The 16,363-nt window shown below is 67.2% G+C and overlaps 1 protein-coding gene across 1 annotated transcript; it reads left to right on the top strand.

Moving 5' to 3' along the window:
- Positions 1-2,653: 2,653 nt before the first annotated feature.
- On the top strand, positions 2,654-4,038 carry ASPRV1 (aspartic peptidase retroviral like 1). Its single transcript, XM_072842712.1, has one exon. It carries the CDS (start codon positions 2,669-2,671, stop codon positions 3,458-3,460), a length of 792 nt encoding a protein of 263 aa, XP_072698813.1. The 5' UTR covers positions 2,654-2,668; the 3' UTR covers positions 3,461-4,038.
- Positions 4,039-16,363: the final 12,325 nt, after the last annotated feature.

Genomic DNA, 16,363 nt, shown 5'->3' with positions numbered 1-16,363 from the left:
CAGGGAGCTGGGGGCGGCACTGGCCGGCGCAGCCCACGGCCCCGAGTCCGCGTGGGGGTGTGGAGGCGGGTGGCCCTGCGTCCTCCCGCTTCGCCGTCATCCCGGGTGAGCACGGCGGGCTGCTTGTGAGCAGCCTCGGGACATGCGGGCGGACTGACGGACACGGACGGCAGGTGCTCCCGCAGCACTAACCGCGGCTCCCTAGTCCTGGCAGGAGGCCGTGGCGCTAGGACGGCAAGTCCGCAGCCCGGGGGTCGCGTGTTCCTGGCGAAGGGCACTGGGGACGGCACCTCTCCGGGTCCCCGCCAGACGCGGTCCTTGGCTCGGGCCCGTCCAGCTCTCCCGGCGGCCGTGAGCCCCCGTGTCCGGGCATCCAGGTGGGCCTGTGGGCGCAGGACACCCCGGGCCTCCCGACGACAGCCGCCTGCCTCGAGCCTGCGGACCCAGACGTATGGAGCTGGTTTGGGCAACTGTGAAGGGCGGGGGGGGCGAGAGGGGGGCCTCGGGTCGAGAGAGTGGGCAGGAGTGGAGATGTCGGGCACGGGCCTCGCGGCCTGGCCTGCCCCGAGACGGGGGCCACCGGGTGGTGGGGACCTGCCGGCTTTCCAGGGGGAGAGGGTCCTGGGCAGGAACCAGCCCCGTCTGTGCCCTAAATACTCCGCTGGGCCCAGGTTCAAAGCGAGCAGCTGCTTCGAGAACTGACGGACAGATTCCCGAGCGTCTGACGCGGTTCTCCCCGCCGTGGGCGCCCTGGCCCGACCCGCCTGCACCTCCCCGAGCAGACGCCCACGTGCTGTCGCCCGTGTTCACGTGCTGTCGCCCGCACTGGCCCGGGATGCGCCGATGGGCTGGAGTGAGCGGGCGCCGCCAGGCCCAGCCAAGTGCCACGGCCACTGTCCAGGACTGTGACCTCCCGGGCCGGAGTGGGGTCCGTCCAAAGTTGGCCACGGCCGTGGGGCGAGCCCCGGGGTGGAGTGCTGGCTGCCAGCTGCCCGGCCTGTCACCCTCCTCCATCACACGTGGCCTCCTCACACTCCCATGTCCGGGGACCAGCTGTGCCTGGTGATGAGCAGCAGGTGCCCAGGCAGCCCCGCGGTCAGCTCCTGGGCCCAGAAGGCTGCGGTGCCTGGCCCGGGGCTTGGGAGTCAGCCCCACAAGTCTGCATGGGGCTGCGGGTGCGGGCAGGAGCTTCTCTGGCAGCAGGTGCGCCTTCTTGCAGTCTCGGAGACCCCCTGCTCTTGCCCCCTTCCCTGTGGTTCCCTTTTGCCCTCCTCTGGGCTTCTGGAATGGCACGAAGGCCCCACCTTGGCCCGGAGGCTGCGGCGAGAGGCACTGACCCAGCCGCCTCCCCCCTGCCCGCCTGGCCGGGGTCCCCAGGGAGTCAGTGGCCCGGGGGGTAATGAGTGGTGCGGGAACCGAGGAGAAACAGGCCGGGTCCAGGAGAAGCCGCCCTGAGGCACGAGTGTGCCACCGGCCTGGCCTCTCCCGGCCTGCTCCCTCCTGTCTGGGACAGCAGCCAGGCCGGGCCCAGCAGGGACACCTGCGACCCGAGGGTATGGGGGCCACAGTCACCCGGTGTGGCTAGTGTGAGCCTCACCCTCGGGGTCGCTGCAGGAGACAACTGCGGAGGAGCCTGGCACCGCACACACGGCGACACACGCTCAGCCAGGGGTGGGCACGCCGGCGGGGGGCAGGGGGACGTCTCCGTGGAGCGGGGCATTTGAAGGAGGTCGTGAAGGTGGCCCCCAACAGCCCCAGGCTCTGTGCCCAGGCCCACGGGATGCTCCAGCCCGGCGCTCAGGGAGCTGCCTTCTGGGAACCCATGGGGGGCAGCCCACCTCCGCCCAGAGCCTTCCAGAACCAAGCCACTGGCTTTGCCACCATGGAGGGCATTTCCCCTTCTGAGAACCCAAGGGCGGGAGATGCCCCGGCCCCGGCCGCCCTCCCGAGTGATCAGGGGCGCGGGAGCCGAGGGGGCACAGGGGCGTTGGGAGCACGGGGTCAAGGGCAGGGGCCGGGTGGGGGGATGGAGGGGGCAGGCGAGCAGGGGCAGGGGCGCGGGGGGCGGGGGCGGCTTCCCAGCCCGGGCCTGTCATCACCCCCGTGTCACCCGCTGTTCTGGGACACGGGCCGGGAGGAGGCTGCGCTGGGCCGAGCGGGAGGGCAGGATGCGGGGGCGGGGCCTGCTGGGGCGGGCGGGCGCCGCGGGGCGGGGCCTCCGGGGCCACGGGGACGAGCGGGGCGGGCTGGGCATCAAAAGGGCCCCGCGGGGGAGCCGCGCCGCAGTCGCTCCGGCCTCCGCCTCGGCCCCACCGCAGCGGCTCCCCGCAGAGGCCCCGACGGCAGCCGCGCTCCGCAGAGGCCCAGGCCCCCCGCGCCTGCACCTGCGCCCTCTGCACCTGCACCTGCACCTGCCCCTGCGCCCTCTGCACCTGCACCTGTCCCCCGCGGCCCCCCGCGCCCCCGCACCTGCACCCTCCGCACCTGCACCTGCGCCCTCCGCACCTGCACCTGCACCTGCACCTGCGCCCTCCGCACCTGCACCTGCACCTGCCCCCGCGCCCCCCGCACCTGCCCCGCGCCCCGCAGCGTGATTGCGCCCGCACGGCTCTGCGGTCTGCTGTACGCGGCGTGCGTGGCCGCGGCGCTGGCACAGGAAGGCAGCGCGATGGCGGGGACGGGGACGGGGCCCGGGACGGGGCCGGGGACGGGGACGGAGGCCGGGCCCCGGGGGCGCCGCGGGGAGCGCGCCTTCGTCCCGGAGCCCTTCGACGGGGAGGGCGTGGGCGCGCGCGCCTGGCTGCACCGCTTCGAGGCCATCGGTGACCTGAACGGCTGGGACCCCGCGGCCAGGCTGCGGCTCCTGCGGGGGTCCCTGCGGGGACGCGCCCTGCAGACCCTCCGCGCGCTCGGGCCCGAGGCCCAGGCCGACTACGCGGCGGTGAAGGCCGCCCTGCTGCAGGCCTCCGGGGGCCTCCCGCCCCGCGAGATCGTCTTCGCCAACAGCATGGGCAAGGGCTACTACCTCAAGGGCAAGATCGGGAAGGTGCCCGTGAGGTTCCTGGTGGACTCCGGGGCCCAGGTGTCCGTGGTCCACCCCAGCCTGTGGGAGGAGGTCACGGACGGCGACCTGGACACGCTGCGGCCCTTCGAGAACGTGGTCAAAGTGGCCAACGGGGCGGAGATGAAGATCCTGGGCATCTGGGACACGGTGGTGTCCCTGGGGAAGCTGAAGCTGAAGGCAGAGTTCCTGGTGGCCAACGCCAGCGCCGAGGAGGCCATCATCGGCACCGACGTGCTGCAGGACCACAACGCCGTCCTGGACTTCGAGCACCGCACCTGCACCCTGAAGGGGAAGAAGTTCCGCCTGCTGCCCGTCGGAGGGTCCCTGGAGGACGAGTTTGACCTGGAGCTCATAGAGGAGGAGCCGGCGGAGCCCGGGGCAGCTCCCTCCTACTGAGGGGCCCTCTCTGCGCTGCCCCCGAGCCCCCGAGCCCCCGAGCCCCCGAGGGAAGACACGCGCGGTGGATGGCGGAGGGCCTCCGGAACCACCTGCGCCTTCGCCCCGTCCTCCATCTGCAGGGGCCTTAATCTGTCCCTGGGGTGAGGGGGGCTTCCATCCTAGGAGGCCCCGGTGGGGGAGAACCGGCTGTCCCGGAGGGAGGTTGAGTCCTCGTGGTGGCCAAGCCGCTGTTGGTGGCAATGATTGGAAGGTTCGGTTCCAAGAAGGCCAGAAAGGACTGCCTCCCCCAGAGGACGGGGTGTGTCTTCAGACCCCTGAGCTGTGGCTCCTCCACACCATGCTGTGCCCCGCTGGGCTGCGACCCGGCTGCAGGGTCCTGGCAAGCGAGACCCAGCTCCCGCAGGTGAGGCCCGCAGCTGCCCCGGGTCACGCCCCCTCCCTGTCGGGTCTTCCCACCCACCCACCTACCCGTATGGTGTAGTTTCCTTCTGTTGTTCGCTTTGAAGCTCATTGAACCTTACGCCAATAATTCCTTACTTCAAAAAAACAATAAAGATTGACTCATGGAAAAACTACGTAACGTGTTGATTGGGGATGAATGGAATGGATGTGAGAGGCTGGGTAAAACAGAATGTCAGAGGGAAGGAGGATCCAGGAACTCCGGGGGCCCCTGGAGATGGAAGGGACTGTATAGTATCTTGGATCTTCTAAGATAGCCTCAAAGAGTTTTACCGATTTCTTCCCTGAGGCCTGTAATCATTTCAAGCTACGGCATTTCTGCACCCAAATTGCCTCTCATACCCCAGAACGAGCCATATGATACTTGTGCGGCGCTGACTGGGGATCGGTGAGTCACGGCCGTTGTAAGCAAGTGGGGAGGGTGCCTGCGCCGGGTTCTTGCAGCCCCCGGGACCGAGGCACACGGGGCCGTGGGCAGCCCAAGGGGGTCTGGAGGGCGAGTGGCCGTGAGGGCTCTGCTGTGGCGAGGACGGCCTCTCCCCGGAGGGCGTGGAGCCTGAGACGGGAGAGCCGGTGGAGCCGGGAGGACCTTCCCAGATCTGGGAGGGGGGTGTTCGCCTTCTCAGGGTCTACCTCATATGTGCCTCCAGGTTCCTGCCTCTCCCCTTGGAACTCGGCAGGCCTGGGAATCTGGAAGCAGCTGGAAGGGATCTGCAGGGAGCCGGAGGGTGCAAAGCTCAGGAGCTTTTGATGGGAGGTGGGAAGGAAGGGATGTCTTCCTTTCATGAGGGGGGGCTGAGCCTCTCCTGGAAGTTTCCACCTGAGCATCTCCAGGGGAGAGAGAACCAGCTGAGCGGGAGCCCGAGACAGGGGTGAGTGTTCGTCCTCGGCAGCCTCTGGGGCCGTGAGGCTGGTCCTCCTGCGCGGCTGCGAGCTCGGGCCCGGCTGTGATGCCCGGGACGGGGCCCAGGCCCGGCCCCCCAGCCCCCCGGTTGGCGCGGCCCAGCGGGCAGGTAGTCGGAATCGGCCTCGGGAGCCGGACCGCTTCTGGGCAGGTGAGGCCCAGGGGGCCGGAGCCCGGAGGACGCAGGAGGTGGGCTCCTTGGGCCTTGCAGGTCCCTGCTCCCGCTCCCGTTGGGTGTTCGGCTCCCAAGGAATGTGGCTTCTCCCCCAGGCCGAGCCCTCCCCCGAGGGGACAACCCCGCCCGCACCTCCCTGTGACCTATTTTCCTCCAGGTCCTTGGGATCCGAGGCCCTTGCTGGGCTGTAGGAGGGAGGGGGCGGCGGGAGGCGGCCGGGCCAGAATTCCAGGCCACGCCCGGGCTGTCCCCCGTGTGCGGTCACCGCAGGCTGCAGGGCCGGCCCTCCGTGGGCTGGAGCCGGCGCCGTGGGAGGCGGGAGGGGGGGTTACAGGTGCAGATGCGGGAAGGCAGAGTGGGGCGGCGGGGCGGCGGGGGCAGGTGGACAGCGCCCCGGGAACGGGCGTGGGGGCTGCCCTGGAGGCACGGGCAGAGGAGGCTGCGGGCACGCGGCTGCCCGGTGGGGAGTGGGCGTGGGAGCCGTGCGCTTGCTTCGAGCCGTGTGCCAGGAGCGCTCTGCAGGCTCCGGGGTGCCGTGGGGCCGCAGAGGGTGCAGCTCAGAGGGCGCAGCCCTGGCGGGTGCTGTTCACACTCAGAGGGGCAGGGGAGGCACCAGTGTGCGGGGTATCGGGGTCGGGAGGGTCACCTGCGGAGGTCAGCTAGAGTCGGGTCTCCGGGTCCTACTGTGCAGCTGCCCGAGAGCCCGTCTACACCCCAGCTGAATTTTTCACCTCCCAGGGACCCAAAGGGGGATCCCCAGAGCAGCAGAAAAGCAGCATTGGTGTCACCTGGGGCTTGTTAGAAACGCAGACTCTCTACCCCCCCGCCCCCCCCACCTGGACCTGCACCAGAGCCTCCACTGGGGGAAAACAACCCCAACCACTGACCCGTGGTTCTCCTGCACGGGATGCTTGAAAAGCTCTGGCCAAGAGCCTTCTGATGCCTCCAGTTGCGGGGAAGCTCATGCCCCAAGGTCTCTGATTGTGACCAGCACGCCCTGGATGCTGTTCATTCCCCGGACGTTGCCGGATAATTCCTCGTGCCTTTGTCCCACAAACACTTATTTTATTTTTAAGCCTTTGTTGTGAACTAATTTTAGGCTACAGAAAAGTCGCAGGAGCACTACAAGAATTTCCATCCATGTTACCTAGTTTCCCCAAATGGCGACTTTTTTTTTTTTTAAAGACTGTATTTAAAAAATAAAATAAAATAAAATAAAATAAAATAAAATAAAATAAAATAAAATAAAATAAAGATTGTATTTATTTGAGAGCGAGAGCAAGCACGTGTGCCCATCCCGGGGGCCGGGCAGGGGGAGGGGGAAGCGGGCTCCCCGCTGAGCGCAGAGCCCACCGCACCCACCCCGCGGCCCAGAGGTGGGGCCTGGGCAGAAGTCAAGTCGACGGTGAACCGACTGGGCCCCCCAGGCGCCCGGTCACCTCGACCAGCTGCCCTGGCTCCATCTCTCCCGGGGCTTCCTGCGTGCCTGTGAGCCGGGAGTGCCCGCGTGTGTGCGCTCCCCTCGGAAGCCTCCAGCGTTCAGATGATCCAACCGGGGAGCTCGCAGGTGCGCGGCCTCCTACCTGGCCCGTCCCCCAGGGCCACCTCGATAGCGAAGGGAACCGTTGTTTTGCGCCCGGGGTTCAGTCCCGCAGCGGCCTTCAGTGCCCACGTCTCTTGGCCTCCCCAGCCTGGGCGGCTCCGCCGTCTCCTGGTCTTCTGGCTCTTCCATTTAAGAAGAGGCCAGGTCGCCATCCGGGAGCGTGCGACGCCGCTGTCGGGGGACTGATGCTTTCCCGTGAGCGGATCGAGGCTGTGCGTCTCTGGCAGGAGTGGCCGGAGGAGCGGCGACGTGCTCAGCGCGCATCAGGGTGCGGGACACCTGTGGGCCCCTCACTGGGGAGGTTGACCTTCATCAGTCCCCGTGTCCGGTGTCCCCGCTGGGCCAGGCCACGTGTAGCGCGCGCTCCGGGCCGGGGCTGCGGGACCACGCAGGTGGCTTACCTGCCGTCGGGGACGCCCCCACCACGCGCACTGATGGCCTCGCCAGCCGGGAATGCCTGATTCTACCCCCCGCGGGTCCCAGCTGGCTCTCGGCTTTCCCGTCCCTTTTATTATTTATGAATTTAATTTACTTATTTTTAACCAGGCGCCACCCCCGGCCTGGAGCCCAGCGCAGGGCTCGAACCCACAGCCCTGAGATCAAGAGTCAGACACTTCACTGACTGAGCAGCCCAGGCCGCCCCGCCCCCCCCCCCCCCCCGTTTGTTATTTGTGTCACGTTAGACTCGGACTCTCCTATTCAGGGACTTATCCTCTGTTAAATCATCGTTCCGACGCTCACGTTGTGGATTGGGCCTTGGGAGCCTCCGCAGACTGGCCTCCGGCCTGGTCGGGCCCTTCCTTGTTTTCTGGCGCGAGACGTCCCGGGTTCGCCTTGCGTCTTCCCTCGGCGTCGGCTCTTCCTCCCGGGAGCCCGGGATCCCCCTGGAGGCGTCGGCTATTCCGAGGCCCGGATCCGGGTGTTGGGTGCATGGTCGCTTGTGGGGTGTCCTTACGTTACTGAGCTCCCGGCGTGGCCGCACCTAAGGGAAAACCACACGTAGCCCGTGTGCGTCTGTCTCGCTCTACGCGTAGTAAACGTGAGTTCATGGTGATACGTCCAATTCCAACCCACGGCAAAAGGATTTATTCTTTTTTTTTTTTTTTTTGAAGATTTTATTGATTCCTGAGAGACCCAGAGAGAGGCAGAGACCCAGGCGGAGGGAGGAGCAGGCTCCTGCGGGGCCCGATGCGGGACTCGATCCCGGGACCCGGGTCACGGCCTGGGCGGCAGGCGGGCACTGCCCCGTGAGCCCCGGGCGCCCCGGGGGGTTGACTGCGGCGTCCTCCCGTCCTGTGTCTGCGGCTCGTCTCCGGCGACGGCTGCCGCTGCAGGTGCCTGCTCCGCCTGGGCCTGTCCCTGGGGCGTTTCGGCGCTGCCAACGGTGCACCTGTGACGACGGCCACCAGCGACCCAGTGTGAGTCGCCTGCTCGGGGCGGGCGCGGGGCGTGGGTGGCGAGTGAGAACAGATGGGGGGTCAGAGCGCAGTGGTCCCCGGAGGGCCCACGTCTCCAGGACCCCGGTGTTCTCGGAGCCGCTGGGGTCAGGGACGGGAGGGCGCCAGCCTCAGGCCGCGGGGTGACCTGGCCGCCCTCCTGCTCCTGTGCCGCTGGTGGGACGCAGAGGCAGCTGACAGCCCAGCCACCAGACGGTCGTGCCTGGCCCAGTCCCAGCCGAGGTCCACGGGGTGGGGGGCACGTGGCTCGGCGCGCAGGGCGGCCAGGAGGCCACCGAGCAGGCCCCCAGGCCCTTAGGGCGACTTCCTTCCCTTAGGGCAGAGGTGTCCCCGGGGGTTGACATGCGAGGCGGGCCAGGAACCCCAGGTCCTCGTGGGCCCCACACTGTGTCCCCTCCCCACGGCCGCCCGCACGGGGTCATGGGGTGGGTCCCTAAGGGCCCCTCGAGCACACGTTTTACCCGAACACACGAACACAAGTGGTTGCCGCCCAAGAAGCAGGGGCTGGAGACGGGAGAGCGACGGGCGAGCAAGGACCGGGCGGGCGGGGGCGGCGACCCGGGGGACAGAGGCCGTGTGGGCGCCTCGTGGGACTCCTGAGGGGGCCCCAGAGCCCAGGCCCCAAAGGTGGTGGGTTTCCTCCGCTTCGGGATGCGCTCCAGCAGCGGCGCCCAGGGGGCTCCGGTCATGGTCCCGGGGTCCCGGGGTCCCGGGGTCCCGGGATCGAGTCCCACGTCGGGCCCCCTGCCCTGGGCCAGCCGCTCCCCGGCCTGTGCGCTCTGCCAAATAGAAACTCTGTGTGTAGAGAAGAAGATGCCCTCGCTAGAAAGTACATTATCAATTCTTGTTATATTTTAAAGTTGTTTATTTTAATGCGTATCGGAAAAAATACGTGTATCCTCCTCGCAGCTTAGCCTTCGGCGAACGTTTGCAGCCTGTGGTGGGCCTAACGCAGCCAGAGACCCGGACCCTGGGCCAGAGAAGGGCCGGTACCGCGACGGGCCTCGCGTGTAGGCAAGACTTTGGGAAGCGGGGGGCACGTGGCTGGGCCTCCCCTCCCTGCAGTGTGAGCCCCGGAGCCGTGCTCCTGGGCCGCAGGCTTGTGCGTGTCAGGGCCGCGGGAAATGGTTGACCCGTGTTGGGGGGACGGGTGAGGGTCCGCGGCCCGTCCTGGGTGACGTGGGGCCCGCTGGGGAGCAGACGGCGTGAGGGGCCCGAGGCTTCTCTGGGGACGTTCACGTGGATCCCGGGTGCACGGCCGGCCTTTGTGGACTTGGGGTGCTCAGCCTCAGGTGCGTGGGCTCCGTGGAGCTGCGGGGGCCTTTACGGTTATGAGAGCCGCACCTGCAGGATCTGGGGCGCCCAGAGGGAGTGAGATGGCCTGTGGGGTGAGATGGCCTGTGGGGTGGCCAGGGATGGGGGGCAGCAGGGCCTCCAGGCTGGGGATGGGCTGGCCTTCTTGGGGGCCCTTCCTGGGAGCCCCTTCCTGGGAGCCCTTCTCGGGGAGCCCTTCCCGGGAGCCCTTCCCCAGAGCCCTTCCCAGGAGCCCTCCCATGATGTCCTGAACCCGTCCAGGGTGAGCCCCGGGGCAGCCTGGGGGTGCCTGTTCTCGCCACCCGCTGCCACCTGTCCCCCCCCCCCCCCAACTGGCTGCGGTGCTGGGACCGGTGCTCCTCCCTGGGCTTAGGCAGGTACCCAGGGGAGGCGGGAGCACTGCATTGCGGGCAGCGCCAACCCCGGGGCTACCTGCGGCCCTGAAACCAGGCGTCGGGGGGACGCATCTGGAGCCAAGGCCCATCATGTCCCCTGTCCCTCCGGGATGCGCATCCAGCTCCATGTGGCCGGCACAGCGGGGATGGCTGGGGAGGGCTGCCACGGGGGCAGGACGGGCGGGAAGCAGCCCCCCCCAGGGGCACAGCTGACAGGTCTGAAGACACAGGTTTGGGGGAGGGGAGGGGGGGGGAGAGCTATGTCCCCCGCAGGGTGGCCGAGGGGGTGTGTAGAGGCCAGGGGTGCGGCCGGGGTCCCCCAGCCCGGGGTGCCCCGACGTGGGCAGAGCAGGTTCAAGGCTGAGGCGCCGCCTGGGGTAGCTCGCACTTTGCTGACCTGGCAAATTTCTAAGTCCTACAAAACCCCTGGAATGTAGGTTTTATCTCCATTTAACAGATGGGAAAACTGACGTCGGGGGACTGGTTGGCTGGACGTGGCCCATCCAGCGAGTGGCGAGTGCTGGAGCCTCAGGCGCCTCGCTTCCGAGGGTCGGGTCGGGTCGGGTCGGGTCGGCCACACAGGATGTGGGAAAAACGAACTTGTCTTCCTGCGTCCTGGACAGCCGGGCAGGGCCCAGGGCGCCAACGGGGCGGCGGAGCTGAGCCGTCGGACCAACGGGCTCCGTCAACGGCACAGCACGCGCAGTGCTCCTAAGACTTTGCAACATGTTCACTGTGGTTGGACACATTTTTACCAAGTTATGAAAATTAAGAATTTATAAAGATCACCAAACAGGGCGGCCCCAGGGGCGCAGCACTGCCTCAGCAGCGGGGCGTGACCCTGGGGGCCCGGGATCGAGTCCCGCCTCGGGCTCTGCCTGGGTCTCTGCCTCTCTCGCTCTCTCTCTCCGTGTCTCATGAATGAATAAATAAAATTAAAAAAAAAAAAAAAGAATTTATAAAGATCACCAGGCAAGCAGCAGAGACATAACGGCCGAGAATAACCTTGAGAGGAAGGACCCCCCCCACTGCCCCCGAATTCCAGATCCCTTTGTTACTTGATTGCTCCGTTAATTTTCCATCGTTTACATCCCTTTTGGTAATTTTGGTTGTTGTCTTTACAAAAGCAGCGAGGGCTCATTATAGGAAGGCCAGGAAATTGGGTCGATCTAAGGAGATGGAAGGAAATTTCCCGACGAACCCTCCACCCCTTAGGTCAAGCACGCATGGGGCGCGGGACTTGCCTCCGACGTTCGAGCGGGGGATCCTCCTGCACCCTCTCTTTGCCTCCCTCATGCTTGTCGTTCCTGTCTCCGTTTTTAGCAAAAAACAGGCTCACGCGGCCCGTCCTCCGTGTGAACGTCCATACTCCGTGGACCTAATCACCTATTTTGGGCGCGGATCGTTGGCGACATGTCGCTGTGACAAGACGGGGGACGAGGAGCGAAGGGCGGCCACCCGCGGCGGCTCACACGGCCCGACGCCGGAGGCCGGACACCAGCGTGGGCAGGGGCTCCCGTGGACGTGCCACCCTCTGCGGTGGCAAACGGGGGCCCGCGCGTGGAGGTGCGCCCCGCGGGGCAGGGGCGGGGGGACGGTGGCGGGCGGGCTGCGATGCTGCGGGGCCCGGTGTCGGCCGCCTCGTCACTGCCACCGGGCCGGGTCCGTGTGCGCGTTGGCTTGGCAGCAAGTCGCTGAGCAGGACGCTTAGCTTCCCCGTATCCGGGGCCCAGGCATCTCGCAAGACATTTTTTTTTTAAATGAACAGAATGACGGAGGGCGGTGGAGACGCGCCAGAGCCGTGAGGGGCCCTGGAGGCACAGGGGCTGCGTCCCTCCCCCGCGGCATCGGGTGACAGACACTCGGGTGTGAGGCCTGCCTGTCCCCGGGCGGCCCCAGAGCCCCGCGTCCCCACCGCCAGCCGCCGGTCCCCGCTCTGGCCCGCACCCCACTCGCTGTGTGACCGCGGCCGCCCCGGGCACGTGGTGTGGGACGCCGTCATCCGCAGTGGCCTGGCCGGGGACAGTGCCCCACTCGGGGGCCCGATGAGGGCGGACGGTCCGTGGCAGGAAGGCAGTGGGCACGAGCGGGACGCGGTGGGACATGCGGGGCTGTGCGGCCCTTTCCTGAGGTGACCGGGTGACGCGTGTGCTTCGCCGGAGCGAGGGACGCGGGCCACGGAGGGGCCGGGGCGTCGGCGGCAGGGGAGCGAGTGCAAAGGCCCTGGTGTCCGCGGAAGCGCCCTGGGGTGCATGGGTAGGACCTGGCGGGGGGGGCCCAGGCCCGGTGGGGGGACCAGCCACTGAGGGCACTGCTGACCGCCGAGAGCTGGGGCGCCTGGCGGCCTCGGGTCGTGATGTCAGGGGTCGTGGGGCTGCGCAGGGCGTGGAGCCTGCTGACGATTGTCCCCTCCTCCCATACACAGGAGGGCAGCGCAGTCCTGGGGGACCAGCTCCCGCGTCCCGGGGCTCCCCTCCGGGTGCCCCTGCCCCCGGGACCTGCGGCTGGGCGCCCCTTCCTCCCCCGCGGCCTCGGCGGCCCTTCCGGGGACCACTGTCCGCAGCCGGGCCTGCGCTCGTCTCCGAAGACGCCCCGTGGCCGAGAGGCGCCCGCCGTCGGGAAGTTTTGGGTCCTGATTCTGTTGGGCACCCCGGGTGCCGCCCCCCCCCCCGGGTCACCCGCCCTCCGGCCCGAGTGTCGCCGTCCTGTGGAATGGCACAGGGTCGGGGACGGCGCCCCTCGCGGTGCTGGTGCGCAGCCTGCATGTGCTCCTGGAATCTCCCGGGACCGCGGGGCCGGTGTCCCCACTCAAGCCGGCGGGTGATTCTTCCCCACGACCGAGCAGAGCGCAGGACAGTATCCTCCTGGCGTGCGCCTGGTGGACCTCGAGTTGGGGAGACAGGCCGGGGCCGCTCCTGTGTCAGGCAGGTGGCACCGACCCAGGCCATGGCCCGGCCACTGCGGACACCGCGACGGAGCCCCGATCCCCCGACCTGGGGCCCCTCTCAGCCCCCAGGCAGCTCCTGCTCTTCGATGGCGAGTTTATTTCCCCTCAACGAAAGCCCACGCTCACCTCCCGTGTCCAAGCTCTCGACCCCGTGACCTCACCCTTGCCGAGCCACCCTCACCGCCCTGTGCACGCCGAACAAAGAGCCGGAGCGGTTTTATTATTATTATTTATTTCTGAATTTTTTTATCATTCGCAGGCAGTGCTCTTGGACAGCTGTGCCCTGTTCTCTACAAAACTGCATCTGAAATGACTTCTAAAATTACGTATATTAACATACAAGAAATTTTTAAAAAATATCAAGGTTGGGGGAAGACTAGGGGGCGTCGTAAATACGCATGTACAGATCACGGGGTCTCGGGTGACTGCTGGAGGTGAGGGGTGAGCTGGGTCGGAGCCTCCTGGCAGCCTAAGCAATAAGGGAAAGGTGACGCATTAAGCGACTCACTTTTTCCCGAGGAAACACCCACCCCTTCGGGGACAGCAACGGGATCCTGCTCCGAGTGACGCGTGGCTTCGCCGCCACCGACGGCCCTGAACGTGGTGAGGACGCGGCGCGTCAGCGAGTCCTCCCCGTTGGGGCCTGGGCTGTGTCACCCCGTGCGGGCCCTGCTGTCCCACAGCTGCGCAGCCGAAGTCCTTAGCCGCGGAGTGGCAGGCGGTTGTCACGGCGGCCGTGCTCGCCACGGGGTAAGCGCTGGACACGCGTCCTCGGCCCTGCGGCTGTGGCTCCGGAAGAGCCCTCGGAGCCGTCCCAGTGCCGCCTTGCAAGGGCCTCGCCCGCCTCCCCCAGGTTCCCTCGTGGGCCCCTGTGTGGCCTGCCAGGGCTGCCACCCGCCCTCCTGGCGGCCCAGAGTGCGTCCCCTTCCCTCAGATCACGAGGTCCCCACGGTCCCTGCCCGCGGGGCGCTGCCCGGGGTGCCACCTGCCCTCCAGGTGGCCACAGGGTGTCCCCCGTTGGGGTCCTGGTGACGCGCAGGTGGGCCGGCAGGGCCGAGGGTGAGGGGAGCGTGCCCGTGAACAGCCCAGAGGACGCGGTGCAGAGGGGGCGTCCTCCCCGCGGCCACGCTGCCCCCGGCTGGGCTGTCGTCCCAGGCCGTGTCCCACCAGGCGGGGAGCAGGACGGCGCTGGCCGCCTCTGCGCTCTCGCGTGTCTGGGCTTCTGCCCCACGGCCTGACCTGAGGCCCCACGGGGCGCACGTGGGGCACAGGCCGGTGCCAGGGACTGTGGGCTCGCAGCCGCCCACCCGTGACCGTGTCACCCGGGCTGAAGCACCGTCAGGAGGAGTCGCAGGCGTCCTGCTGCCCGAGGCTCCCGTCAGGCCTGACTCGGGGCCCTGCCCGCTGCCTGTGCCTGGGGCCTGCCCTCCCGTTCCAGAGGCGGGGTCGGCAATCACACATGTCGGGGCCACAAGGACCCTGCGTCGGGGAGAAAGCGGGGGGGGGGGGGCGGCTACTCTTCCCACAGAGAAGCACCAGGAAGGTCCCCTTGCATGAGCCCTGCTGGCTGCACGTCATCACGGATGACCGCCAGGGCCCCATGGGTGACCTCCTGTGCCCCACGGGTGACCTCCAGGACCCCACAGGTGACCCCTGGAGTCCCACGGATGACCTCCAGGGCCCCATGGATGGATGAGCTCCAGGGCCTTACAGATGATCCCTGGAGTCCCACAGGTGACCTCCAGGGCCCCATGGATGACCTCCAGGGCCTTACAGATACCTCCAGGGCCTTACAGATGACCCTTAGGGCCCCACAGATGCCCTCCAGGGCCCCGCAGGTGCCCTCCAGGGCCCCATGACAGCCCCTCAGGATGGGGGTGGTTTAGGAGGCTCCTCCCAGAGGCCTGCTGGGCGGGCAGTGAGGCCAGAGCCGATGGTGACCCGAGGCAGTGGCGTCAGGGCGCTGAGCTGTGTCCGCGCTGCCCCCCCCACCCCGCTCTCCGCAGGGCCTGGCTCAGAGGTGACTCCTGTCCTCTCGATGGCACGCGTCCTGCAGTCTGTTGTCCTCCCCGTGTGTCCCCGGCCTGCAGGCCGCTCCCCGCCCGTGGGGCTGCCCCGTTCCCTCCTCGTGGAGGCCTGACCCCTCGTGCCCGCGGGGGCCTCCTCCTCTCGTGGGCCAGCCCCGCTCGACCCCACAACCGACTGCGTGGCGTTAAACTGCGACCGACCGCGCCTCTGTCCTTCGCAGTGGAGCGTGGGCTGGGGGCCGGGGCGCGGGGGCAGGTGCGGGCGGCGCTTCTGGTGGACACGCGAGCTCCAGCCGAGCCGGGAGCCCACAGCTTCCGGCCGGGGAGTTCTTCACGGAATTAAAACGTCTGGCTGGTCACCGCTCAGCTTTGTGAGTAAAAACCACGACAACGGTGCAAAACATCAGGAAGACCAAAATTTCTTTAATAACGAAGTGACTTATTTGTTAATAGGGGACAACACAGAGGATCTCACGTCCACAGCCGAGAGTCCCTACAGCACGTAGTGGTTCTAAAACCGCCCGTGCTATGTGTCGTACGAAGCGCATCGTCCAGACCCCGACACACACTCACGCCCGCCTCGTATTTACACGAGGAGGCAGAACGAGAAGCCGCGCTCCCCGGCCTGTGCGCCCGTCGCAGGGCCCCAGCCCCCCCCCCCCCCCCCCGCAGCACTTCTAGCCACAAGGGGGAAGGCGACTGGTTCTCAGGCCAAAGCTAAAAGGAAGCCTGCCCCAGGGCCCACCGCCCACGGGGTACGGGGCACAGGTGAGAATCCGGGTGAGGCCCAGCATCGGGTGCCTCGCCAATCCTCACTGGAGGATTCTGAGCCAAGACAACGACGCTCCATCGCTTCAGCCCCCAGTGCCGACCCTAGCAGCGCCAGGTGGTTACTCCTTCAGGAGAATCCCAGAAAGTCATCCATGGGATAGACATTAATGAAGAAGTCACGATAAATCACGTATCGCGCGCACACACGCACCCCCCCCATCCCCAGGGATCTCTGAAGACAAAACATCCCACAGTCCCAGAGATCTGAGAAAAACCACCCCCCGTGAAGGGGTCTGTGGCTCGTCTTCTCCCAGAAAGGGTTTACGCCCCGGGAGCCAGCGAGCCGAGCACCCTGCACCCGAGAGACGCGGAGAAAAAGCAGCCAGGGTGACCTGCAGGAAATCGCTCTGCAGCGTTGACTTCCTGGGGTTCAACACACAGGGCAGGTGACGGAGGAAGGCAGGGGAGCTTAGGGACCAGAAGGAGAGAGGCAGGGTCAGGAGCAGGAGACCATGGGGCCGTGTTCCGCCCGGCAGTAGGGCAGAGACCCCGAGACGATGACGACGTGCATCTCTGTACTCCCCCCAGACAAGCTTTCTCTTTAGAGGATGCGGCAGAGGCGAGGAGGAAGGGGCCCGTCACACCCCCAGCGGCCCCAGGACCCGCCACAGTTATTTTGAGCATCAGCATCCTCACCATCCTCTCCCCCGCCCCCACGCCCCCAGGATTTGCTCTTGGCCACTTCAGGGACGGACCAGAGAGGCCCACGGGAAACCCAGGTAAGGACCCTTTGTGGCTTTTGGGAAAAAAGTAGAGGTTTAGGGAGACTAAGGAGGATGCTTCCCTTC

Source organism: Canis lupus, chromosome 11 (genome assembly GCF_048164855.1).
Source record: "Canis lupus baileyi chromosome 11, mCanLup2.hap1, whole genome shotgun sequence".
Classification (NCBI taxonomy): Eukaryota; Metazoa; Chordata; class Mammalia; order Carnivora; family Canidae; genus Canis; species Canis lupus.
This window is presented reverse-complemented; position numbering and strand designations above follow the sequence as displayed.

Bases quoted from the DNA above. Each gene is read 5' to 3' on its own strand.
- ASPRV1 (XM_072842712.1), top strand. From the start codon at position 2,669: ATGGCGGGGACGGGGACGGGGCCCGGGACGGGGCCGGGGACGGGGACG.